General features: G+C 54.4%; 1 protein-coding gene across 7 annotated transcripts in view; it reads right to left on the bottom strand.

The window, feature by feature from the left end:
• Window positions 1–16271: 16271 nt before the first annotated feature.
• Window positions 16272–27427, bottom strand: part of SEMA4D (semaphorin 4D) — a 120009-nt gene continuing 108853 nt past the window's right edge. For all 7 annotated transcript variants that reach the window (XM_073021452.1, XM_073021450.1, XM_037998609.2 and 4 more), the window contains 5 exons: window positions 26290–26512; window positions 25291–25406; window positions 20208–20380; window positions 20090–20133; window positions 16272–18661 (listed from right to left, as the gene is read on the bottom strand). In XM_073021452.1, coding sequence (XP_072877553.1) covers window positions 17736–18661; window positions 20090–20133; window positions 20208–20380; window positions 25291–25406; window positions 26290–26512 — 1482 coding nt within the window. In that variant the 3' untranslated portion in view covers window positions 16272–17735. The remainder of the gene's footprint in view (window positions 18662–20089; window positions 20134–20207; window positions 20381–25290; window positions 25407–26289; window positions 26513–27427) is intronic.

Genomic DNA, 27427 nt, shown 5'->3' with positions numbered 1-27427 from the left:
AGCTCGGTGTCCTGTTGCAGAAGCTGAGCATTGACAGGGGACAGAGGCATAAACTGCAGCGCTTGATAAAACAGAGCCCAGTATTCTGAGGTGAGTGAAGAAAACACAAAGACTTGACAGATGCACTCCCAGATCGCATCTCACAGTCATTCAGGGTTTAAGGCAAGGCATTTTCATGTGGAGTCTCACCTTTTCTTGTCCCAGTTATGCATCTTAGAGTTCCTTGGCTAAGTCTGCAGGTGGGAGAAGCGGCAGGCTTGATTTGCATCAATAAAAGCAGCGATCTGTGCTGGCCATGCTAACCCTGTTGGCTGTTGGGGGTAGGGGCACTCTGTAAAGGGGAGTCACTGGGACAGTGTAGGATCAGCCTTCAGAGCCTGCTGCCTGACCCTAGAGGAGGAGCCTGCACACATACTGCTGTTTTAGTTCACGAGCAGCTGTCGAACCTGTTAGCCATCCTGGTTACCTGCTTGTGCCAGACAGAACTTCCTGTCCCAGGTAAGCACCTAATTTTTTAAGTCTTAGTTCCTGTCACAGGCCCACTTGGGTTCAGGGCTTCTCCACTGCCCCTGGGCTTCTCCTCCCTCTGGGAGGTACGCATCAGGTGGTAGCCCAGTGGCTGTGTTTAGAACAGGTTTGGGCAAGACAGCTCACAGTTGCGGGGGACCAGGCCTTCTCCGGGGGTGGCTGTGGTCAGTGGCAGCAGGGTCTGGTTGGGGTTGAGGTTGGTGTCAGGGACTCCTTCCTGATGGCTACAGGGTGTCCTTGCTACAGCTTTCCTGAAAGAACAATGTGGTCTTTGAATCCTCGGCGGAACGGATGGGCCTTTCCTGCTCTGCAGCCCAGTCTGTCTCATAGCCCATCCCAGGCAGAGCACTCAAGGCCTCGTCCCCATGTTGTGGTTCCCCTCCTTGGGGTCTGAAGACCCAAATGCCAGGAGTGGTTCTCCCATACGTGACGGGAAGACAGAGCAGCAGCGCATTCACTCAACTCCCAGGTTGTGCTGAGAGGGAGGAGGGCTGGAGAGAGAGAGGCTGTGTGTGCTGAAGTACAGAGGATCAGCTGTAAATGCCCAGGCTTTGGTGGCAACAGTTCGGGGGTCTGCTGGCAGCCACGTAACCCACACACTTTGACACACACATTTGAGTGCTGCAGACCCCACCCTGGGTGGTAGCACACACAGTAATGAATCCCTGCCTTTGCCTTCTGTATCAGCTATTTGGGAGCCAGGGCTGGACAACTCTGTCTCCATGGGGAGACAGGGAGCCTAGCCTGTCTAGGGAGCCTCTGCCCTGCTGCCTGCAACTTCCATGCCATAGCCCAGTCCCTGCCAGGGTTTAGCTCAGTAAGCCACTCCCCTGGGCCCCTCCAGCAGGTGCTGCAGGTGAGGCATCCAGCCAGGAGCTACCTGGAGGGTTCCCCACCTGTCCAGGTTTCCTGCTCTCCTCAAAGTAGTGACTGGCTGAGTGCTCTGTACAGTGGGTGGGGTGGCTGTGGGGGCCCATCTGACAGACAGCCCCCACCGGTGAGTCCCTCCCGATCTTGCCTCCCTTCTTCAGTCTCCTTTAAGGGCTGGGGCCAGATGCCCCTTCATCTGCAACCTCAGCAACAAGACATCGGATTCCCCTCGCAGGGTTGCAGGTTTCATAAAGGAAACTGCTCCAGGGCTAAGAGGGAGCAAGTGGGGTCCATGCTGAATGGGTCCCTTGAAAGATCCACCGGATGTGGCAGGTGCCCTGCCCCCGGCTCCAGCCCTACTTTCTTTGCCTGGCTGCGGCCACGTACCCACGCCTTCCTCCAGCTCTGCATCATCCGGTCGTGCTCCCCAGCCACAGCCCTCCAGGCGGAAAGCTCTCTGCTCCACTTCTCCTGGTGGGCCACTTCTGGAAGACAAGCAGGGTCCCCAGGCCATAGCTCTGTGGGCCTTTATGGCACCCTTGATGCCCACTGGCCACCTTTCTCAATGGAAAGCCAATAAATCCCAAACCCAAAATGCCACCGTGCAGGCGTGCTTTCCAGCATGTTTTTTTCGACTGCCATTGTAAATAGTGAAAAATCACCTCCTAAGAGGGTTCCAGTGGGCATGGGAATCACTTACCAGGTCTCATCACAGCAACCTGCACCTTCGAAGTCTTGTTCCCTGCTGAGGAGATGACAGAGCAGCGATACTCGGTGCTTTCCCTGATGGCGTCCTGCAGCCAGCTGAGCGCATGGGCCCTGCCATCGGGCAGTGCATGGGTCTGCACAGGGACACAGGTCTCCAGAGCTCGCCCATTCTTCTCCCAGACAACGTGAATGTCTGCAGGACCTAGGGGCACAGACCGTTTCTACCTCTGAGTCCACATTTAGAACCCAAAGAAGCTACCCCACGAGGGGGTAGGGGGGTTACTTCTGTTGTCCCAGCTGGACCTGAAGTGACTTGGGACAACTTCCAATTCAGTCCCTGGGACTCCCCTGGAGGTGGCTTCCCCACGGCCAGTGGGAGCCTTGGCCTTGGCCCCTGTCCTGTGGACTTCCTGCTCTTTGACCTTAATTACCATTTTTCAAAGTACACCTGTGTGGCCACAGCGTTGTGCTGGTTTCCTGCAGAATGCTTCTGGGCTTTGGAACAGCATCCCACCTCACCCTGGCCCTGCTGCCACACACATGTCCTGTGACCACATGGACAGACATCCCAAAGGTTCTGCCATCACCAGGGCCACAGCACAGAGAGGCCCAGAGCTTGGCCAGCTGTGTGTGGAGGGGGCTGGGCCAGAGTGGGGACCACGAGGGCCTGTCTCTCCAATTGAAACACTGGAACCTGTGGCAGGCTTGGAGGGGAGCACATGTCGCAGGCTGGAGGGCTCAGAGCCTGGCGGGGGCGGTGCCCGGCCCTGCAGAATTACACTAGGACCGCCAAGTGCAGCACATCCAGGATGGGCTTCCAGCCTTGAGCATGGACCCTGGGCCTGACACTGGCCACTTCTACCCCAAACCTCTGTTATTTTTCTTTGGGCTTTTGAGCTTAATTACTTACTGAAAAAAGTAGGCCAATTACTTCACACATTCTCAGTCTATTGCACCCTGCCAGAGTGGAGCCTGGCCAGCCTCAGCTTGTCTGTGGGAGACAAGGAGGGTGGGCAAGGCAGGGACGTTCCCCTGTGGCCCAGGCTGCCTTGCCTGGGGAGGCCAGCCTCCTTCCAGGGCAAGAAGGCTACATGGCCGACCCTGAGGGCTAACCCTAGACTCCGTATTTGTTCCAGGTGGCTGGGGTGGGGTTGTGAAAATCAGAGTGTTGGGGGTGGGGCGGGAGGGTGCCCACAAGCAAGGTCTGGTCATCAGGTCACCTCCCGGCCTTCCTTGCTTGTGAAGTCTGTTGGCCCTCCAGGGGCTGCTGGCCATGTTGGGACAGGCTCAACTCCCTGTCCCTTACTGAAGGAAAAACAAGCACATTCACTTTGATCTGCTTCACACACTGGCTTCCATTCAAATGCAGAAAGGGTTGAGGGGGGCCGTGCTCCCACTAAGCTCCAGCCCCAGAGGTGCAGACCCTGGAGCTGAGCTGGGATGGTGGGGAGGGCCAGGCCAGGCCCTGGAGGGCAGGTGAGGGGGTGCAGGTGCTCTTCTGTCTCCGAAGCTCCTGCTTACAGTGGGGCAGGGGAGGCTGGCCAGCCTACGCTGCTGCTTCTGTCTCCCACAGGTGCAGCCTGCATCAGGCCAGGCACCCCAGCAGCATGGACCGGGGTGACACCCTCCCACCTCTTGCCTAGTGACCTGGCTCCCTGATCAGCACCTGCCCTTCCTCAAGGGCCACCAAGGCCCCCAAGTGGGCCATGGGCCACCTAGACCAGCGCCGGGCATGGCCTCTGCTTGACCATGACACCTCATAAGAATCGGTCTTTAGAAGTTAGATTCACCCTAGATGCCCATCAACCTTGGAATGACACAATGAAGTGTGGCTTCGTGGAGAATGTTCAGCAGTGAAAAGGAAGGAGTTCAGAACACTGAGCAGGAAAAACAAATTCCAGAGCCAAAAGAGTCCAAAGTACCTGCACACACAGAAAAGCTGGCCTTGTTCTCAGGTGTGGGGGAGGGGTGCGTCCAGACACAGGTATTAAATGGTGTGGGAGGACCCACGCTTCCCTCCCTGGGCAGGACCGTGATGGCCAGAGATCTGCTCACCTTTGTCCAGTCTCTTGGTCAACAATTCCCCACTGTCCAGGATCATCAGAGAATGCTCCTCCCAAGGACTTGACCAAGCTCAGACTCTTTAGCTGGACAATCCTAGAAATGAGTCCCAAGGCAATGATGGGCCCAGTGAAGCCCTGTTTCTATCAGTGAGGAGTTGGGAAATGTCCAAGAAGGGGGCTGCAAGTCACTCATTCCAAGTGCCATCGAAGAATATTCAGCAACACAGAAAAATACTGTTACGTGAAAGAATAGATATGTGTATATATGTACACACCCGTGTATACATGTGTGAATGCAGATACAGTCTTGACCTAAAAATGGCTGGGATGCTGGTGGTAACTGCCTCTGGATAGTTAAATTTGGGATTGTTTAAATTTTTTCTTTATACTTCCCTGGAGTTTCCAACCTTAAAACAAGCAAGCATTGCTTTTATAATAATAATTTTTTATAAAAGTGTTATTTTGAAGGAAACATTCCATAAACTCAAGGAAATTTGGAAGGTGCTCCACAACTGTTTTGCCTGGCGGCCCATCTGGCCCTCGCCTGGTAGACAAGCCCTTGTGAACAGGTTTGGTTTTTGTGCATAATTAAGACCAAAAAAAATCTTAACACTCTATAATTTGTTTTTTCCCCACTCAAAATGTTTTGGACTCTAACCACAGATAACTCCATATATCTATCTACAAATATAAGTACATATTACATGTCTCTATATACATCTAGGTGCCCATCAACTAGATAGATATTCCCTTCCCCACCTGATGGGCATCCAGGTAAAATCTCATTTTAAGAAACAGATTTTTTTGAGCTGTTATGATCAAGTAACAATACTTTTCTTTGAACAGTGAAGTGAGTTCCATAAAAGCCCAGTCTCCTCCCTCATGTGACCTGTACCAGGAACCACCCAGGGGACTGGAGTCACTGAGTCACAGGAGCCTCTGGAAGGTTCTCATGACCAAGCCCTTGAGACTAAGCATCTGGATGGCCTGAGCTGGATTGGATTCATCACCCAACACCCCATCATGGGACCACTGACAGCAAAACCCTCAAAGCTCTACACTCTGGGGTGTGAGTAGAAACAGACACATGTGCTTACCACCGCTAACATGAGGCATCAGTAAATACTATTTAAATATGTGCTTGATCATCATAAGACATTAAAGATGTTAAAGAAGTACTTACGTTCTGTGTATTCCTTTTTAAACTATCCAACTCTTTCTGAATGCATGAGAGAGAGGGAAAGTGAGAGTTACCATCAGTGTGCAGGACCACCGCATCAGCACCGCACCCTCAGCGGGACAGGGCAGCAGCTGCAAACCCAGGTCTGTCCCATGGAGGCCTGCTGGGGAGCTCCTGGAATCCTGGGCCCCCAGTGGGGAGCTGTCTTCCATCTCCCAGCAGGGCCCCCTGAAAACACCACTGGTTTCTTGTTTGGGCCAGTGTTCCAAGCCCCCTAACCATCCAACCCTGTTACCTCAAGAGAGCAGCCAAGCTGGGGTGCTACTCCCAGATCACCCCCTTGGCCTCTGTGGGTTGGGGACAAGAGGCTGGTCTGATGCTGTGAGGCTGCCACCAACCTGGATGTGCCTTGGCTCTTCCCAGTGGCTAGCCAGGTGACACTGGTCGCACCCTCAAAGAAGGGAAGTTGTCGTGGCTTAGAAGGATCTAGGGTAGAGGTCCTGAGGACGGATGCTCCCCCTGGCCCTGCCTGTTGCTGCAACCCAGTACTTTTAGAGAATTAGCTTAAGTTGGAGGCAAATAAACTAACTGCTGTGGCAGATGCCGTAGGTAACAGTCTTCCTCCTGCAGCTGGGACTGTCGTGAGATGACTGATCACCTTGGTATAAACGAGGGCCAGGTTTATCCACCAGGGCTGGGTTTATTACAGCTACTCAGGAGTCGGGGGAGGCTGCCGGCGATCTGGGCTCCAGCACTCGCCTCAGCCTGTCACTGGGGCACCTCCCATCTGCTCACCCCCACCCCAAGCCTCTAACAGGGCCAGCTGGTGCCAGGACCACCATGGCTTCAGAGCTTTGTGGATGTGATCACAAAATGTGGAGCTCATTCTACTCTGTGACAAACCAGGTGCCCCTTGAGCAGTGGCCTTGCCCTGAGGAAGGCCTGGAGGGGTAGTGAGGCATCCACCCAGTGACTGAGTTGCCCAGGCCCATCCTGACAAGTGCCCCCACTGCCATCCCCTGCAGCAGTCCTCTGTGTCCTCCCGCCATCCCCATGCTTGTGGCCCACTCCGACCTCAGGACTGGCTGCCTCAGGGCCAGCCCATCTCCCAAACTCACATCCAGGTGGCCTTCCTGCAGCTAATGGGGCAGCCGGGCACCTCCCCAGAGGGGCCATTCTCTGCACACGGTGCTGGCTGCTGGCCATCATGTCTTTCATGACGGGACTCCTGGCTTGTCCCTGCCCGTTCCTGCTGCCCAGGGAGTCACCCTGACTCCCGCTCCCAGCCTCTTTTCCTGAGGATCCCACTGCTTCCCTGGCCCATCTCTGTGCTCTCTCTTTGGGGCAGGGTCTTTTCTAATCCTGGCCTTGGCCCCTCCTTCCTCCCAGACTCTGGGGGCCCTTCTGGGGACAAAGACAGTGCAGCTGGGGTATGCCCTCAGGCCCTGTTGGTCATCCTTTCTGTCCTCTGTTGAAGTTAGAGAGTAGCCAGGGGTCCCAAGAGGAGGGAGGAGGGAGTGAGACCCCTGCCACACAGGTAGCAATTCTGACAGCTCCCTTCTCTGAGTCCTCATCTCCCTGACAGTCACCAGGCTGACGCAGCCTAACGTTTCACTCAGGTACGCTCTGATCACTCAGGGCACTGGACCAGCCCCAGTGCTTCTGGAAAGCACTAGTTTATGCCTGCCACTTACTGGCCAAGTCGCCTTATCAATGTGGGCAGGAATTCTGAACTTCTCTGCAAAGGCATCTGAGCAAGTACCACTGAGGCACCTGCAGGCATTGCCTGGCTCCATGGGGGGCCTGTGGGAAGGCACTACTAGGCACCGAGGGCATTTCCAGACCCCAGGTAACCAGACAGCTGTGCTGTAAAGGCACGTGGAATTATCACAGATAACAGAAGAGACGTGGACAGCTTCTGGTGAAGCTGCCTCATCTAACATGCTAAGGACCTCAGATCACAGGGAGTTGATAGCACTGCCTTGTCCTGTCCAGCAAGGGTGGCCCAACACACAAGGTCAACTAATTCCCAAGACGGCCGTGGCCTTTCAGGAGAGTCTGAAACAAAGTGAAATGTCACAGAGCAGCTGGAACACACACTTGCGTGCCAACAGGCCACTGTGGCCGCTAGGAACGGGGGCCCTCTCTGGATCCCTGAGCCTCTCAGAGAGGCCCAAGGGCACCTTCTGCTGCTGCCCTCTGATCCCAGTGCTTCCAAGGGCTCTGATTTCTAACACTGTAGTTAAAACATAAAAGGCCATCCCAAATCCAAATATCCAAATGCTGCCCAAAGTATGGGGGAACCATTGTTAGCTTTGAAAATGACACGGGTCTAAACTTGACATGGAAGATAGTCCTGGCAGGGGTGAAGGCAAGGCCCTGACAGGGTAAAGACTACACTTTGGTTAAAAAATTATATCGATCTATTTCTGTGTGTGCACACTAATGTACAAGTGCATGATTTGTATCTGCATGTATTCACAACCCATCCACCATTCATCTCTATCGATCCTTATGTTTGTATGCCAGATGCACTATGTGCTGGCACACGGGTGGTGGGGTTATTTTTTCACCCATCTGTATTCCCAGTGATCCATGAGGAACTTGGGTTCATCAGTTGAGAGGCGCAGAGCTTGGCCACATGCTAACTTTATTCCCCCAGCTCCAGAACGCTTTCCTCTCCTTGTCAATACACATGCTCCTCCACTTTCCACGGGGTTGCATCCCAGTAAACCCACTGTGAGTTGAAACGATCCTAAGTCGACAATGTGTGTGTGTGTGTGTGTGTATGGTTGTGTATGTGTGAACGTGATGGTGTGTGTGGTGTGGTGTGGGTAACATGCATGTGTCCGGTGTGTATGTGCTTTGGTGTGTGCAGTATGTGTGGTGGTGTGTGCGTGTCAACAGTGGTAGGACTGGTGTTTGTGTGATGTGTGTGGTATGCTGTGCTGTGTGTGGCGCATGTGTGAGTGGCTGTGTTTGGTATGGTGTGTATGGGGGTGGCTGTGTTTTAGGTATAGTGTACAGTGTGTGTGTGTGTGTGTTGGTATGTGTGCACATGTGCAATGAGTGTGCATGGTCTGTGTGTATGGTGTTTGATGTGTGTGTGGTATGATTTGGTGTATGTGATGTTTTGTGCTGTGCATTTATTGTGTGCATGCACATGGTACGTGTTTGTTGTGTGGTGGACATGATTGTGTTTGTGGTGTGGTGTGCATGTCTGTTATGTGGTGTGTGTGTTATGGTACATGTATCATGTGGTGCATATTGTGATGTATCTGTATGTATGTGGTGTATCTGATATGTGTGTGTGTGGCATGTGTGGTTGGTGTGTGGTGTGTGTGGTATGTAGGTGTGTGGTGTGTGGTTGTGTGTGTGTGGTGTGTATGGAGGGGGTATGGTGTGTGTGTGATGCTGGTGTGTGGTGTGTGGTTGTGTGTGTGTGGTGTGTATGGAGGGGGTATGGTGTAGTGTGTGTGATGGTGTGTGGTGTGTGGTTGTGTGTGGTGTGTATGGAGGGGGTATGGTGTGTGTGTGATGCTGGTGTGTGGTGTGTGGTTGTGTGTGTGTGGTGTGTATGGGGGGGTATGGTGTAGTGTGTGTGATGGTGTGTGGTGTGTGGTTGTGTGTGGTGTGTATGGAGGGGGTATGGTGTGTGTGTGATGCTGGTGTGTGGTGTGTGGTTGTGTGTGTGTGGTGTGTATGGAGGGGGTATGGTGTAGTGTGTGTGATGGTGTGATGGTGTGTGGTGTGTGGTTGTGTGTGGTGTGTATGGAGGGGGTATGGTGTGTGTGTGATGCTGGTGTGTGGTGTGTGGTTGTGTGTGTGTGGTGTGTATGGGGGGGTATGGTGTAGTGTGTGTGATGGTGTGTGGTGTGTGGTTGTGTGTGTGTGGTGTGTATGGAGGGGGTATGGTGTAGTGTGTGTGATGGTGTGTGGTGTGTGGTTGTGTGTGTGTGGTGTGTATGGAGGGGGTATGGTGTAGTGTGTGTGATGGTGTGTGGTGTGTGGTTGTGTGTGGTGTGTATGGAGGGGGTATGGTGTAGTATGTGTGATGCTGGTGTGTGGTGTGTGGTTGTGTGTGGTGTGTATGGAGGGGGTATGGTGTAGTGTGTGTGATGGTGTGTGGTGTGTGGTTGTGTGTGGTGTGTATGGAGGGGGTATGGTGTAGTATGTGTGATGCTGGTGTGTGGTGTGTGGTTGTGTGTGTGTGGTGTGTATGGAGGGGGTATGGTGTGTGTGTGATGCTGGTGTGTGGTGTGTGGTTGTGTGTGTGTGGTGTGTATGGGGGGGTATGGTGTAGTGTGTGTGATGGTGTGTGGTGTGTGGTTGTGTGTGTGTGGTGTGTATGGAGGGGGTATGGTGTAGTGTGTGTGATGGTGTGTGGTGTGTGGTTGTGTGTGTGTGGTGTGTATGGAGGGGGTATGGTGTGTGTGTGATGCTGGTGTGTGGTGTGTGGTGTGTGGTTGTGTGTGGTGTGTATGGAGGGGGTATGGTGTAGTGTGTGTGATGGTGTGTGGTGTGTGGTTGTGTGTGGTGTGTATGGAGGGGGTATGGTGTGTGTGTGATGGTGTGTGGTGTGTGGTTGTGTGTGTGTGGTGTGTATGGGGGGGTATGGTGTAGTGTGTGTGATGGTGTGTGGTGTGTGGTTGTGTGTGGTGTGTATGGAGGGGGTATGGTGTAGTGTGTGTGATGCTGGTGTGTGGTGTGTGGTTGTGTGTGTGTGGTGTGTATGGAGGGGGTATGGTGTGTGTGTGATGCTGGTGTGTGGTGTGTGGTTGTGTGTGTGTGGTGTGTATGGAGGGGGTATGGTGTGTGTGTGATGCTGGTGTGTGGTGTGTGGTTGTGTGTGTGTGGTGTGTATGGGGGGGTATGGTGTAGTGTGTGTGATGGTGTGTGGTGTGTGGTTGTGTGTGGTGTGTATGGAGGGGGTATGGTGTAGTATGTGTGATGCTGGTGTGTGGTGTGTGTGTGGTGTGTGTGGCATGTGGTGTGGGGGGTGTGGTGCTGGTGTGTGGTATGCAGGGTGTGATATGTCTGCTGTGTGGTCTGTGTAGTGTGTGTGGTGTGTGTGTCTGGGATGTGTGTGCTGGGGGTACAGTGCGTGGCATGTGTGCAGTATGTGTCACGTTCATGTGTGGTGTGTGTGTCTGGTGTGTGGTATGTGGCTGGCATAGTCTGTGGCTAGTGTGTGTGTGGGGTGTGGTGTGTCTGTGGGGTGTGGTTGTGGGGGGTGTGATGTGTGTGTGGGGTGGGGTGTGTATGAGGGGTGGTGTCTGGGGTGGGGTGTGGCACGTGTGGGGTGTGGTGTGTCGGGTGTTTGGGGTGTGGCATGTGGGGTGTGTGGTGTGTGACTGGGATTGTGTGTGGGGGTGTATCTGGGGTGTGGTGTGTATCGGGTGGTGTGTGGTGTGTGTCTGGGGTATGGTGTGTATCTGGGGTGCAGTGTGGTGTGTGTTGGAGCTATGTGTATGTCTGGGGTGTGGTGTGTGTCGGGGGTGTATGCGGGGGGTGTGGGGTGTGTCGGGGGTGTGTGTGCGGTGTGTGGGGTGTGTGTGGAGGTGTGTGTGTCAGGGGTTTGGCGTGTGTCAGGGGTGTGTGTGGGGTGTGTGGTGTGTGTGGGGTGTGTGGTGTGTGTGGGGTGTGTGGGGTGTGTGGTGTGTGTGGGGTGTGTGGGGTGTGTGGGGTGTGTGGGGTGTGGTGTGTGTCTAGGGTGTGGTGTGTGGGGTGATTGTGTGTGTCTGGGGTGTGGTGTGTGTCAGGGGTGTGGTATGTGGTGTGAGTGTGTGTGTAGGGGGTGTGGTGTGTGTCGGGGGGGTGTGTCTGGGGTGTGGTGTGTGGGGTGGGTGTGTGTGTCTGGGGTGTGGTGTGTTGGGGGTGTGGTGTGTGGTGTGTGTCTGGGGTGTGGTGTGTTGGGGGTGTGGTGTGTGGTGTGTGTCTGGGGTGTGGTGTGTGTCGGGGGGTGTGTCTGGGGTGTGGTGTGTGGGGTGGGTGTGTGTGTCTGGGGTGTGGTGTGTCGGGGGTGTGGTGTGTGGTGTGTGTCTGGGGTGTGGTGTGTCGGGGGTGTGGTGTGTGGTGTGTGTCTGGGGTGTGGTGTGTGTCGGGGGATGTGTCTGGGGTGTGGTGTGTGGGGTGGGTGTGTGTGTCTGGGGTGACGTGTGTGGGGTGTGTGTCGGGGGTGTAATGTGTGTGTGTCCCTGCCCGTCCTTCACAGCTGGTACCAGGGTGACTGGCGACAGTAAACGTGCATTGCTAGTCGCATGACAAAGCTTAGACAGCGGTCCATCCCAGGGCCAGTGTGGGGCAGGATGGCTGTGCAACAGCTGTGAACGCTCTCAAGGCTGCTGTCCCTCCCATGCGACCACGGTGCACACTGAGGCAGTCGGCTGCTCCCAGCTGCTCCAGGCCCTGCCAGTGCACTCAGTCCCCCAGGACTCAGGATCATAGGACGAGCGGCTCCCAGGGCATGGGCCCCAAGGAAGTGCAGTCCTGACCTGTGACCCCTCTTGTCACTGAGCCCAGGGTACCACGCTTGGGGTGACACCCTGTGCTGTCTCAGCTGGGCACTGCAAAGGCATGACACCCTAGGTGTGTCATAACCTCCCTTCTCAGGACCGTCCCATCCTGTCCCAGGGACAGGGCTGGCCTGTGGCAGGGCCATCAGATCTTTCCATATCATCTTCCACTGATAATTCCACTTCCCAGAGGCGAGAACTGTGGTGGTGAAGGGACGAAATGTGTCTAGGTGGAGAGGGGCACTGGCCGCCAATCTCCCACCCCAGCTCCTGACACGGGCTCACAGGTGTGGCCCTGTCCCTCCCTTGGATGGGCAGCGAGGCCCCTGGGTGCAGGACAAGGGTGGGCCTCCACCCCACCACCAGGCCTCAAGCTCTCCCATCCCCAGGACACGCCTCTCCGCCCTACTCTGCCCACATGGCCACATCAACTCCACCGCACCCCACGTTGGGCCCTTGTGCCCTGGCAGCCTCTACACACACCACGGGCTGTGTTTTCCTCTGTGCAGACCCACCCTGATCCCCTGTCAGGAAGTGCTTCGGCCTCAGAGGGCCTTCACCTCTCCTGGACGGCCGAGTCCCTGGGGTCACTTTCTGAGCACTGGCCAAGAGTGTGTTGGGGCAGGCAGACACACGAGTCTCCACCAGCTCTGGGGCAGACCCAGTCCCCAAGTGCGACCCTGACCAACTGACCTTCCATCGGTCAGCCGTCTCTGGGGGGTGAGACGCTCCCCAACACACAGGGTCACCCAGCAGAGCTACAGGCACCAGGACGCAGCATGGTGAACTGAAGATGCCACCAATGTCTTCTAAGCTTCATATTCCAAAGACACTTTGCTGGCCCTTTAATCAGACAGCCCCCAAACCACTGTGACAGCTACCACGAAAACAGCCATTACAGGAAAGAAAAACCCAGCCAAGTTCCAAAGCTGCCCTGCCCTGGGTGGCTGGGAGAGGACACAGGAGGAAGCGGTAGGCCTGTGCCCTGAGTATACTGTATCGCAATCTCCAGGCCCTGGGCCTCACCTGCAATGGCTCATTCCTGGCCCACAAGGCAGAAAACGGCACTCACTCTCCTCAGGAAAGGATCTCTGGACTTACAAGCCACACTGTGACCTCTGCCGCAGGAAGCATCCACAGACCCCAACAGAACCCCGGAGCCTACTCGGGAAATTCACAACCACGGCCCCTCTGAGTTCCCGGCATGCCCAGGACGCCCTGGCTTTGGCCCACCCTTGAAAAGGCCGAAGCCACTCTCTCCTAAGCTGGTCCTCCCTGGGGAGGTCTCACAGCCCTTGCAGGCTGTGGCCTCAGTGGAACAAGGGAATGGGAATGTCCCAGATGGGGCCAAATGCCTCTGCAGAGAATGTGAAAAGGGGGTGGGGTCCATCCTGAGCGCTGGAAAAATACTGCGCTCCTCTCTCAGCTCCCCTACCCTCCACACACTGCTCCTGGCCACGCTGCTGCGAGCCCACGGCTACATTCCCATATCCATCTGTGGCCGCCAGCTTTGTTAGGTCCGGCCATGGGAGGCATTGACAGGAGACAGGAAGGTGGAAGGAGAAACGTTTTTGTGGCTTCTCGTAGGGCCTCCAGCAGTGGTGAAGGCAGTGTGACGGGCAGGGCGCGGCTGCAGATTGCACGGCCACAGCCGGCGAGACTGAGTAAGTGTTTGACACTTCACTCCTCCTGCCCATGGCTGGTAATGGAAACCTCACCTTCCCACTTTGTTCTCAGCCCTTCTATCACCTTTGTAACCAATTCCCTGTGGTTGAAATACCTGGGTGGTTTCTGCTGCTGTAACAGTGACATCCCTTCTCCCTGGGCACCCATCTTTCATTCCCTGCTGACCCCAGGGGCTTGTGTATATGCCCGCCTAGCTACAGGGACACACCTGGAGCCTCACATTTAAAATTGTAAAAGCAGCCGGGCGTGGTGGCTCACGCCTGTAATCCCAGCACTTTGGGAGGCCGAGGCCGGTGGATCCCCTGAGGTCAGGAGTTAGAGACCAGCCTGGCCAAGATGGCGAAACCCTGTCTCTACTAAAAATACAAAAATTAGCCAGGCATGGTGAGGTGTGCCTGTAATCCCAGCTCCTGGGGGGCTGAGGCAGGAGGATCGCTTGATCCTGGGAGGTGGAAGTTGCAGTGAGCCAAGATCATGCCACTGCACTCCAGCCTGGGCAGCAGAGCAAGACTCCGCCTCAATGATAAATAAATAAACAAATAACATCTCCTGACCATATGGCCTGCCTGCATCTGCTGGCAAAGGAGCCCTGGGTCCACGGCCAGTTCATAGAGACCCACTGCCCGCTTCCCAGCCTCCCCACCAAGGAGGAGCTTCCTGGGTCTGCCTGAAGGACTCCAGTGCTGCCACAGGACACAGGCTCCATGGAGACAGGGAGTCCTCCGGGATGCCTGCACCAAGGTAAACCACCTGGCCGAGGAGCACCATTCAGCTGTGAGAGCAGCCACAGGCGGCTGGGCACAGGCTTGGTCCATGGCACCCAGTGGAGGGGCGGAACCACACCAGCCAGCCCACCAAAGCTCCGTCTCCACAGCGCTCCACGCTCACTGGCAGCTTCTCCTGTCCAGTGCTGGCTGCCAAGAGACATTCCGGGCTCAGCAGACACGGGCCACCTGGGGCTCTCAGAGCTTGTTTAACAGGAGAGGGCAGCACCTTAAAACTCTCAGGAGCTACTGACAGTGTGTTTAACATGTTTTAAAAGAGAGCAATTGGGTTTGCTTTTCCTCTTCATTAACTTCATTCCTCCCCGCGGGCAGGCTCTAGCACGCCACTTCCTTTCTGTATCTACTGATCAGTCAGACGACAACACAGGGGCCACCAGGGTGACCATGCACTGCCTGAAGCACAGGATACATCTCTGAAGTGTGGTTCTGGACATTCTATTATCTTTCAAGAGCAGACATCCCATCCGAATATTTTCCAATCCAGGGCAAATGGCTCCAGTGACCCAGAGGAGTACACTAGACTCTCAGTCTTTTCTGTTTTTATTTTATGATGATGATTATTTTTGAGACAGGGTCTCGCTCTGTGGCCCAGGCTAGAGTGCAGTGGCACCATCATACCTCACTGTAACCTCAAACTCCCGGGCTCAAACAATCCTCAAGGCACGTGCCACCAAGCCTGGTTAGTTTTTTTCACATTTTTTGGTAGAGATCAGGTCTCGCTATGTTGCTCAAGTTGGTGTGAAACTCCTGGCTTCAAGCGATCCTCCTGCCCTGGCTTCCCAAAGCAGGCGGATTATGCCCACCCATCCTTTCTGCTTTTAAAAACCATGAAGCAAGTCATTAAAGCAACTCCCATTCTGGAAGCTCTTAATTTTTAAAAATGTCCAAATACCACATATATCAACCTCCAAATTGTTAGCAGAAACAGAAGCACTCCGGCTCTGGAGGCTGAGGCAGGAGGACGGCTTAAGCCCAGGAGGCAGGGGCTGCAGTGAGCTATGACTGTGTCACTGCACACCAGCCTGGGTGACAGAGGGAGACCCTGTCTCTTGGGGAAAAAATATATATATATATTTTTTTTTAAGGGATAAGCAATCCTATATATCATGGGTTGGGAAACTGGGGCCTTTGGGGCAAATCTGGCCCACCATGGATTTTTATAAATAAAGTTTTATTGGCACACAGCCCTGTCCACTCATTGTGTATTGACTGGCTGCTTTTACAATACAACAGCAGAGCAGAGTGGCTGTGACAGAGCCTGCGGCCCACAAAGCCTAAATATCTAGCCCTTTACAGAAAACACTGGTTGGCCCCTGTATACTAGAAGTGGTTTCACACTGACTGTCTACACTTCCCCTCGGGATGGACCCACAATGAAAGCGTGAAATGGCTCAAACCAAGGGACGCAGCCAGGACAGATAAAGAAGGCAAAGGAACACACGTGGAGGGATGTGGAGGATGCCCCCGCCTGCCCCCCACCTGTGGGAGGAGACAGATGGACAGGGCACAGGGGACAGAGAGGGCCCAACTCACCTGTCGCCTGGCAGAAGAGGTGGAAGGTCCCCAGGGCGTGCACGTGCTGTGCCTGGTCACTCAGGAAGGGCGGCAGCAAGGAGACCTTCGAGCTGCTGTCGGGCCCCGAACCCGAGGCTGGCCAGGGGGTCCAGGGGGAGGAAGGCCTCCTGTCCCCCGCATGGCCCAGACAGGACAGGGAGGAGGAGCCAGGAGGAGGGAGGGGCTTAGGAGACGAGGCTGTGAGACAGAGAGGACAGAAAAGAGAGGGCACTGAGGAAGAAGTCACCAAGAGCACGTCACAGGCCAGAGAGGGCAAAACACAGCAGGAAACGGACAGAAAAGAGTGACCCCAGCTTGTGCCACCTGGGCCATGCAGGGGCGGGAGGCTGCACGGCCTCCGCTAAGGAATGTCTTCCCCAAATCAAGGATAGAAGCTTCTCATTTATTTGGGTACTTTCCAAATGTATACAATTCAAAGTAGAAAAATAAAAACAAGGTAAATCTTATAAAACACAAATGTTTACACCAAAATGGTCAAATCCTATCATGCTGGAAGACGAGACTGTCCACACACGCACACAAACATCCAGAGTTTATTGCTCTTCGCCATGGAAAAAGAAGTCTCTTCCCGATGGGTATTTACAAAGCGGGGAGATGGAGTGTGAAATTCACCAGTGTTGAAGTCGTACCACCCATTCACATCTTCAGGACAGTGGCAGGAACAGCGCCTGCGCTTGAGGGTGCTGTGGTCGCAGCTCGCGGCCCCGGCCACGGAGGCCCAGTTCCGTTCCAGTGGCGGGCAGCTCAGTGAGGCTGGATGGAAAGTCCGGGCAGGCAGTGGGTATGAAATTGAAGCAAGAAGAGAAAGGAGATGTTCAGAGAACCAAAGGCGCCCTTGTGAAGGTTCCAGCTGTCTCACAGGAGGTTCTGACCGACAGCTGTGGGCTCCAGATTGTACCGCGCTCCCATCTCAGCTCGGGGCTAGCCTGGCTCCACTCAGCTCACCCAGCCACCTTCCCTTGCTCAAAACCCACCTCGCGGACGTGGGAAGGTCCTCCTCTTCAAGAGAGTAAAAGTTAAAAAAAAGAAAAAGTAAAACAAAGTACAGAAAGAAAATCTCTCCAAAAACGACGCTTCCCTCAAGGAATAAAGTAAAAAAAAGAAAAAAGAAAAAGGTGAGTGGGTTCCGGGGAGTGTTCATGTCTACATTTCTAAAAGCAGAAAGAATCCATTTAGCAAAAGGAAGTTTATCCCTGAGAATCTTAAGCAACGTAAGCCATATTTTATGCCAAATATATAACAAAATCTGGAAGATATACATCTTCTTCTAAATATTAAAACATCTGCTTCTATAATTAAAAAAAAAAATGACCCAAGACATCAACACAATCAAAGCAAAATCCTAAAAAAATAATTAAGTGGAAGAAAAGGTTCGTGCCAATCTGGACAACAGGCGATAAGTTACCAATCTGATAAACTAAAACGTCATTTCCAATCTGGAATTAAATTATCTTTTAGTGGCTGCTACAGGGAGGGGAAGCTGAAGGGATGCTCTTCTCAGCCAACAGAGGTCCAGCCATGTTTCCCCCACTACAGAAAGGGCTCAGGAACTCTGTGCCGCCCGCAGGCCTTCTTCAAGTACTCCAAATGACTGCAGAACATGAGACCGGGATGCAATGCTTGTCATTTTTCCAAAAGGACAAAGAGAAACCAAGTCACAGGCTCAACCCAAGAGAAAATAGACAAGAGGACTGAGGTTGTCTGCACGATGCGGGCTAACCTACGCAGCACTGCACGAGACTCGGATACTGAACAGGAGAAACACAAAACACTCCAGGCCTGGACACGTCGCAGCCGAGGCGCCGGCGGGGACGCACAGCCGGCCTCAGTCTCCATCTGCGTCTGAGTCCGCGAACTTCAGCTCACACTTGACGTCGAAGGGCTTGTCCCTGGCGGAAAGGTCGTCGATCCTCTGTGAGTCCTCCCTGTCTGTGGGGACTTTGCTGGTGATGGTGTCTTGCTCGGTCTCATAGCCAGTGTCCAGGGCTGGCTTGGGGTGCTCCCCATTCTGCTGGGAGAAGCTCCCTGGCTCCACTAACGTCTCCTTCAGGCTCTGCTCACGGTCACAAAAATCTGACTTGGGCTGCTTCTTCCCGATCAGCAGGGCCGAGCGGAATTTCAAGCACTGTCTGGGCAGGTATCCCTTATAGCAGTTGTACAAAAAGAGGCAAAGGAAGAGAACAAAGAAGAAGAGGAAGAGGGACATGAGGAGGCGGTTATCGCTGGACTTAAGATACATGGTTTTCTCCGAGTGGAGCTGGGGGACCGTGTTGATGACAATCTTTGGTTCACAGGATGTGCTGGTGGGCACAGGCTTGGGAGGAAGGGTGATGGCCCCGGAGGAGGTGGCCTGCACGGCTGGGGTCGGGGGAGAAGACCCTTGGGTGGATGCCACCAACACTTTGGTGACAATCCTACTACCTTCTGTCTGAACAACTGACAAGGTGGGGGCCACCACGGGCTTTGGAACCACCTTCACTTCCAGGACGTGCTTGGCGACTACTTGGAAGACCGTCTTGTTCTTAACCCTCTCCTCTGACAGGCACTGGTACACCCCACTGTCTCCTTCTGATAAGTTGAAGATGAGCAAGTTTTTTCTGCCCATAAGACCGTACTTGGGGCTCTCGGCCTTCAACACGCCATTCTGGAACTTCCAAAACACCCGGGCCAGGTTGGACTTTTGGGAGCATTTCAGTTCCGCTGTGCCACCATGCTTGAAAAAATGCTGCCGGTAACTTCCTTTACTTTTATCTGGAACATCAAAATAAATGTGCACAGCGTCAACAATCCCCATTTGCTATTTAACAACTTCTTTAAAATACCCACAAGATGATGCAAGAGTTTCACCCACTGGAGCAACATGGAATCTTCCAGAACAACTAAGGAGATAAAGACATGCGTGACCAAAAAGCAAAGATGAGCCCTGGATGACACCCCATAGGGACAAAGAAATCAGAGGCAGCTCTGAGCAGTAGAAATCGCATTTCTCACCCGTGTCCCAGAAGAAAACGCGCCAGGCTGGGGAGGCTGAGCAGAGGCCAGTTCTGCGCCTAGTGGCGCTCTCTGAATCAGACACGAGATGCTTCTGCTAGTGGCTACAAGGAAGGCTGACCTTTCAGGGTATCTCAGCACTCTCCTCCTGCCTAAACTTTTTTCTTTTTTTTTTTTTTTCTTGAAACAGGGTCTGGTTCTGTTGCCCAGCCTGGAGTGCAGTGGTGCAATCACAGCTCACTGCAGCCTCAACCTCCCCAGTTCAAGGGATCTTCCCACCTCAGTCTCCAGAGTAGCTGGGACTACAGGTGTCTACCTCCAGGTCTGGCTAATTTTTGTATTTTTTGTAGAGACAGGGTCTCACCACATTGCCCAGGGTGGTCCTGAACTCATGAGCTCAAGTGATCCTCCTGCTTCAGACTCCCAAAATGCTGGGATTCCAGGCATGAGCCACTGTGCCTGGTCAGCTTTTCTTTTCTTTTTAGAGTCTGGGTCTCACTTAGTCACGCAGCCTGGAGTGCAGTGGCATGATAAGCTCACCGCAGCCTTGAACCCCTGGGCTCAAGCAATCCTTCTGCCTCAGCCTCCCTAGTAGCTGGGACTACAGGCGTGTACCGCCATGCCCAGCTGTCTAAACTTTTCTTAGTCTGATGACAGCTGTCTTGTCAGGGACAGGAGGACACAGAACCGAGGGTCAAGTCTGCCTTTAGCACCCTGGAAGGTGGCTGCTGGGGAAGGGGAGTCCTGGCCTGATGCCACCCCTCCCTCTGGGCGAGGCACTATTTCAGACATCCACAGGCGGGTGAATCTCAGGTGGGAGCCCCAGGGGAAACACCACCCCAGCCCTTCCACTGCCTGAGGATTAATCACTCACGGGCTCCTTTCTCCCCATTTATAACAGACTTAGGTTTTGTTTAATGAGCCCCAAGCTAAGCAGAAAGAAAACAGGACGGTTTTGGAAGGAGACTGCTTCCCAGTAAACAGACACACTCTAAGTGGCTTCAAATACTCTTTTGGCAAGAAAAAAAGACAGAGAAGACCATGAGTCTGCTACAGGACACCTGACCTCTGTTCCAAGTGGAGAAAGAAAAACAAAACACACACAAATACCACAGAACTGAAGCACCGTGAAATGGCTACAAGACCTCACCACTCCCACAGGAAACAGGACGTCGAGGAGTCACTCACCCGGGCACACAGAAGCATCGCCGCTCATCTCCTGAATCAAACCCCTGCAAAACAACCGGCACGTGTTACTCACCCGCACACACAGGGACATCCCCCGGCGGCGCGTCCTGCCCCGTACCTGCTGGGGCTCTCAGTCTGGTGCAGAGCCACACACGTCGCTGTGGGTGGGCTCCAGGCGCAGTAGGGGTCCCGAGCCAGCACACAGTCCTCGCAGGTACCGTGCTTCCCACAGAAGGCCAGAGGCGCCTGGACCACGCCCGAGTTAGAGCCAGCATAGACGAACCTCCTGCCCTGCGTGTGTGAGACACAGGAGAACTAGCATCAGGCAAGCAGGCACCAGTGTGTGGGAAGCAGCCAGAGTGCACCACCAGGGCACGCTGCAGTAAGCGGGAGAGGTACTCAGAACCAGAGGCGAACAACGCAGGCCTGTGACCTTCCGGCAGAATACACGTGCTATGTCAGGGCTCACTGGGCCTTAGATCCAAATCCCTCTCTCCCCTGTCTGGGCATCCACTGCCTGGGTCCTGCCCTCCAGCAGAGCGCTTCTCTGCATGTGTTTCTCTTAGCCAGTGGAGAGGCTGTTCAGTCCCCACCTCCAGACCGCCTCCATGCAGAGGGGGATGCATGAGCCGGGCACTCCTGGTCATCTTCCCGGCCTCACTACAGGGGAGAAGGGGCTACAGCCAGAGGCTGAAACACACCACCTCGAAGCCCAACCTTATCCCTCGAGCCAGAATGTGAGCACCTATGGGCGGGGAGCCTCCTGTGAGGGTCTGGATCCAGCAGGGACCTAACATAACGGGGATGCCAAATGGACGACGTGCAAAGGATGAGCAGATCGCGATACATAACATAAAAGAAGGAACAATGCCTTTTGCTTTTCACATGTCTATATGTAAAAGGGAAGAGCTCCAGAGCAGCCACACCCACAGCAGAGGCAGGTGAGACTCTCCACCTTCTGGGACACTTGGCTCCCAGGGACACCAGCTTCAGGCCAATCCCATCAGCCCACCTGGCACCAGCAGTGCCCAGCACACAGGCATCCAGGGCTGCTGACTGCTTTTGAACGGAACTCAGCTGGAAGGAGGGTGCCCCACATTGCACCCACCTGAAGCTCAGGGGTGTGCAACAGACCTGGAGGTGGTCCGTGGAGTGTGCTGTCTAGCCTCTGCCCAGGGCATCTGCCTTGACAGCCTGGGAACACCTTTTGGTTAACAATACAAGATTCTCAAATTTACACAGGACTTAGTGGTTTACAGTCAGATGAAACACGACCTTCATCCTCAGAGGATACGCTGGGAGTCAACTTCAGAGAATGGCTGGAAGATCACAGGCCCTGATGCCAACACAGAAGGCCCCAGGCCACACACCCGGCTGTGCGGGCACAGACCCACCAGAGAAAGGGAAGGCCTCCAAGGATGGAAACTGTGACAATACACAGCAGAGGGAACCTGGCCCGGCACCGGCCTCACAGCAGCAGCAGCAGCAGCAGCAGCAGAGACCTGGGCAGATGAGGCCATGTGCGCACCACGTTTGTGGGCAGGATTGAGGATAATATCCCGGATCACAGTTCGGGCACCACGAAGCTTGTGGAGCGGCGGAAACGTTCTCTGGCAGCAAAGCCAAGCTGGGTAACTTCCAAGGGACAGCTGGTCCTGCTGGGTCCCGAAGGGGACACCTGCGAGGCGGCGTGGACCCCATGCAGTGCAGAGCAGGGTGCCCTGGATGGCCAGGCAGGGCATCGAGGGTGGCTGTGGAGGGTGGGGTGGGCTGTGGGAGCAAGGCCCGTCCCAAGGGGATCCAGACCACCTCGTGCATCCTGCAGGAGACTCAGCCCCAACTTCCGCTTCTCCCAGATCGGGCTGGGCTGGAGCCCACATGAAACTAGACGACGCCACATGGAGACCAAGGGATGATCGTGGAAGGGAAGAGGGGACAGGGAAGGAGGAAGCGGCCATCAGGACAGCCAGCTATAACTGCCGCAGGCATGACCCGCTGGTGGATGTGGATGCCAGTGGGCGGGAGGAGAACAGGGCATTTCTGTAGCCTCCAAGTCTATCCCTGCAAATAAGCATGAATGACTATGGGGGTTTCCCGCATGCCTACCCAGGGGGTGGGGCTCACTCTCCCCGACCCCTCAGTGTGGACTACATGCCCTGACACACTTGGCATGGAAAAAGATGGTGGTGACTTGGACCGAATGACCGAGGTCATCGCGCTGGTGTGAGTCATACAGATGCCACCTCCCCAGAAAGCGCCTTCTTTGGTGCTCCCCGTAAAACCACTACCCCAAGATAATCACAAGAAAACACCAGACCCGCCACAAAACACTGGACCACTCCTCTCCAGGAGTGCTGAGGTCAGGGAGGCAGGAACAGAGTAGAAGCCGAGGAGATGCAGTGTCCAGTGCAACCCGGGGTACTGAGCCAGGAAGGTGGGGGGTGGAAGGTGAGAGGGTCCAGGGTCTGGGGTTCAGGTAACGCACTGCACCATGACAGCACCTTGGCTCAGATAAATGCACACTGGTTATGTGAGACATCGCACATGCGGAGCTGGGTGGGGGCGCTCAAGATCCTTCTGTGCAGTCATCAAAACTCATGCGTAAATTTAAAATTATTTCAAGACAAAACGTTTTTTAAAGGCAAAGAAAAAAACCTGACCGGGCACCTGGCAGCATGAGTGAGGGACACTGAGAGCAAGCCTGTCCTGTGTACTCCTGCCCGTCGACGCCCCCTGCCTCCCACTTCCCTAGGCCTGAGGATTGTCCCCGTGCAGGCAGCTCTCATGCTCCCATCTCGGTCCCTGCTGCTGTGTGTGCACATCGGACCCTGAGGGCAGGTTGGAGTGATGGTGGACGTGATCAGAAGCAACCAAGCTGTCCAAGTGCCTTCCTTGCCCTCTGCCACACTAGCAGCTCAGCATCTCAAGGAGTCCTGGTGAAAATACAGACACAGCCAACTCAGTGGGCTCAGAGAGGGTGAAGCAAACTGAGTCCGCTATGTGCACCCAAGGAGCGGAAAGCAAGGACTTGAGGTATCCGCACACCCACGTTCACAGCAGCACTGCTCACAGGAGCCAGAAGGTGGGAGCAACCGTGTCCATCAAGGGATGAACGCGTACACAAAATGTGGTCTTCACATACGACAGAGGAGTACACAGCCTTGGAACACCCTGACCCCTGAGACAGCAGGGAGGAACCTCGAGGACAGTATGTTAAGTGAAATAAGCCAGTCACAAAAGGATAAATACGGTGTGATTCCACTTATATAAGGTACCCAGACAGAAACAGAAAGCAAAATGGCGGCTGCCCAGGGCTGGAGCAGGGGAGAATGAAGAGTTTGTATTTCATGGGTAAAAAGCTCTCTTTGGGAAGATGAAAAGCGCCGTGCAGACAGACAGTGGTGATGGCTGCAAAACGACGTGAATGTTCTTAATGCCAATGACGTGCACAATGAAAAATGGTTACGACGGCAAGTTTCATCTGAAGTGTATTTACCAAAATGAAAAGCAAAACCCCATGCTTGTCATCGGGGAGAGGAGGTGAGGGTGGAGGAACAGCGCGCCGCCCCAGCCATAGGACAGGGGGAGGGCGTGGTACTGGCCGTTTCTCTGTTTGCTGATCACCCTGAGAAAGCCTGATGGGGAGGGGGGCACAGTCTTCTTACCACTGAACAGCCGCTTCCTGCTGCCATGGCCATGGAGCTGGGCCTTGCACCCCCACCTGGAGGCTACTGGGGCCCAAGGAGAAGGCACAGGACCCCACGGCAGGCAGGATGCATTTCTGCCTGTCCAGGCAACTAAGCCACATCCCCACCAATGGACGCTCCTACAGAGAGAGGCGGGTCGGGTGGTCCAGCAGGACCAGCAAGCGCTTCCCCAAATCCACTGGCTCCTCCTCCTGGGCGCGAGGCTCCCTGTGGCCAACTGCCCTGGTGTGGCCACGTGACCGAGTTCTGGGAGATGGCAGGTGGCCACTGACCCGTAACCGCCTCTATGCAGTCCTCCTCTCCCTACCCCCTTCTGCCTTTGAGGATCAGTGCCCATGTGCTCTGGAAGCCTCCACCAGCCCAGGTCCCTAAGTGACCCTTGGAATAGCAAGTCATTCTCACAAATGTCCACACCAGGGGCCCAATCTTTATTCTAACAAGAAGTCCACATTTTAGAGGCGTTATAGGTGCCTGCCCAGTCTGGCTGAGGCCACTAAACAGCACGATGGCCCCACAACAGCTTCTGGGTCCCCTCCTTTCAACAATGAGGCTGGGGTGAGGCCCTGGGGGTGGCCCGTGGCTAAAGCATCAACTCTTCCAATCTCCAGGGCTCCCTGTGTGTGCTGGAGACCGAGAGGCTGGTGAACAGATGCCAGAACCCGGTGGCTTCTAACTCCCTCAGGCTACTTCATTCTCTTTTCCTTTCAGATTTGAGGGAGAACTCTCCATTAGCAGAGAAGGGAAGTCAAAGGGCCCAGGCTCCCAAGCTTTGTGGACACAGGGGAGGGAAGAGGACGAAGACCTGGAGGGGCGTTTGCAAGTATGCACCTGCTGAGGGTAGGTATCTTACCTGGCCAGACAGGGGCCCCCTTCCTCTGCCTGTTGCTCCTGGCTGAGGGAGGAGGGGCCTGACTGGGCCTGGACCCCACAAGGTGGGTGGAGGTCCCGGGAGGAGCCAGGGCCAGGGAGGCAGCCCCCTAAAGGCCAGCGTAGATGCCCACCCAACCCTGCCAAGGGCTGCTTGGGAGTATTGCAGGCCGGACCGGAGAGTCTCAGCCACAGGTGGACACAGCTTTACAGATGAGATGAACCACTTCTCTTGTGGATTTTCCACGCTGACGAGTCAGCTGTATCACTATCATATCCCACAGATGCCGTCTGCACACCCCCCAAGCTCAGGTCACAAAAAAGTGTCTTCATGGAGCACTGCCCACCTCTCCACAGCCTGTAAACCTGCACCAACAACTCAATGACAGTCCAGCAACTTCGAAGAGAAAGTCCCGACTCCCCAGGTCTGCCTTCCTGCCTCCCCCAATTCAGATCCCACAGCTCACGGAATGGCTTTGTGTCAAAGTCTGAAGGTTGGCTCATCCAGGGCAGACTGACAGAGGGGCCTGCCTAGGAGCCCGACCCCAGCTTGGCAACTCTCCTGTCACCTAGAATCAAAGTCACCAAGCCGGGAAGCCCCCCGTCCGGCTGCCTGCGTCACTTTACCTTCTTTGAAGACAGCAGCAGGGTCTGGACCGGCTCAAAGTCCTGGAAGAGCTGGGTCTCCTCGATGATGTGAACAGCATGCTCGAGGCTGATGGCTTTGTGCAGAGCTCCCCGGTCTGCAGGGTCAAAGCTACAGGTCAGTGACACTAACCCAGACACAGAAACCAAGGACAGTGACCACAGCGGCAAACTTCACACTCTTCACTCTCAAGTCATTCCCTCCACAAGATACTTAGGAAACAATGATGATTTCACATTAGAAACAAAAAAAGGAAAAGCCTTTGGCAAAATAAACACCCGGAAACCCAAGTGTTACGGGTGATTCTGGTTTTTTTCCAAGGAAAATAAACTGTTCCATTGTTGACCCCAATAATCCTCATCGGCTGGGTGCCCCATGAGGCAGCTCCCACGCTCCACCAGCCCGTGGGGTGTCACTGGTGAGGGCCCTAGGCAGGCGGTGAGGGCAGGGGGCATGTGAGGTCGGCTGGGAGGCTCCGAGGGCAAGCCACAATATACTGCCAGCCACTGTGGCTCCTGGCCCCTGTCCCTGTTCCAAAAGTGCTTATTTCAGAGTCCACATGCCAGGGCACATCGAAAATCTGGCTCCTCAGCCAGGAAGCAGGGATGTGGTCTTCTGCCAGCAGTTAGGAAACGCCAGGCTGACGCCTCCTCCCAGGTGGCTCACACCTGCCCCCTGCACGGGCATTGCCCCAACTCCTCAGCGGCCAGTACTCCTCTGCACCAGCCCAGCCCCGCCGCAGGCCAGGACTTGCATTTTTATTTCGAACGAGTATCCCCAGCAGCCTGGTGGTCCCAGATCTGAAAGCCACCTGGTGTGGTGACTTCTCAGGAATCTTTTTACGTTCCCACAAACCTCCCGGGTTACCTCGAGGGAGGCAACAGAGCTACTCCCAAAAGAATAATTGGATTTGCCAGCTTTCCCACCAAAGGACACAGATGTGCTGTCACTGTCAAGCCTGCCAAGCCCTTGGAACCCACCTGTGCTGACAAACATGACATCATAGACAGTCCCATCCAGGGCCTGGGTCCGGTCCACCACGATCTGGGTGTAGTTTACATCTTTCTTGATTAACCTGGGCCTGTTGTCTATGGGGGTTACCGAGTCATCCATCAAAGGGTGGTCTTTGACGAACTGCAGCGTCTTGTCCGGCAAATTCAAGGAGCTGGTGTAGTTGGCTGCCCGTGCCTCGCTGTCGATGCACTGCAGGGAGGAAATCCCCTACTGTTAACGTGCTCGTGCTCCCACCACCCAACGGGTGCTTCCACACAAGCAGCCAACGCAGGCAGGCTGCAAAACCTGGAAACCACACAATGCATTCCTTGAAATGAGGGTAGCAGTGAATAACTTTACTATGCGGAAAGGTGGCCTCTCCCCAGCCGGCAGAGGATACAGTTATAAAACCCATCTGCGAGAGAGAACTGCACTCACGATACATACTCAGGAAAGGAATTTTCATCTATTTGTAAGTGAAAAACACTGATTGAGCTTTTGAAATTGAAAAACAGAACACTGATTTGCAGCTTTCTCATGAAAAGAATGCTAAACATGGCTAAAACCAGGCCAATCTTAAATGGTATAAGACCCCAAGGGATTATTTTTTCCTGTTCTAGCTCCCTGATGTGTGTAAATCAAAATTTGTGACCACGAGTGAACACATTTTACTAAGCTATGCACAGAAGGAGCCACGATGGTGTCAGGGACAGCGGCCCTTGGGAGGGAGCTGGTGCTGCAGTGAGCTCTGAGGGCCAGGTCACAGCCCCCCAGAGGGCTGCTCACACGTCTGCCACACCCATTTCACCATGTGAGGGAGGGAATCGGCCTGGAAATTCCCAATGTCTACATAAAGTTCACTGTATTTAGGAGAAAAAAAATGTGACTCCTGTTGACTAGTGGATGGTGCATAGGCCTTTTCCAAGGAATCACGTGTTTCTCTGTAGGAAACTGAAAATGAAACAGGCCTAATTGTTACGCAACATCAATTGTGCAAAACAGCTGCCCCAGCCTTCTTGTTTGTGCAATAGTGTAGCAACGGCTGCTACATAACACGCAAAAGGGAAGAAGGATATCCAGCTGTGCTCCTCGGCCATCCTAGTCCCAGTGCAGAGAGCCTTGGCG

The sequence above is a fragment of the Chlorocebus sabaeus genome, chromosome 12 (assembly GCF_047675955.1).
Source record: "Chlorocebus sabaeus isolate Y175 chromosome 12, mChlSab1.0.hap1, whole genome shotgun sequence".
In the NCBI taxonomy this organism is placed as follows: Eukaryota; Metazoa; Chordata; class Mammalia; order Primates; family Cercopithecidae; genus Chlorocebus; species Chlorocebus sabaeus.
The sequence above is the reverse complement of the archived record's forward strand: the minus strand, read 5'-3'. Positions and strand labels throughout refer to the sequence as shown.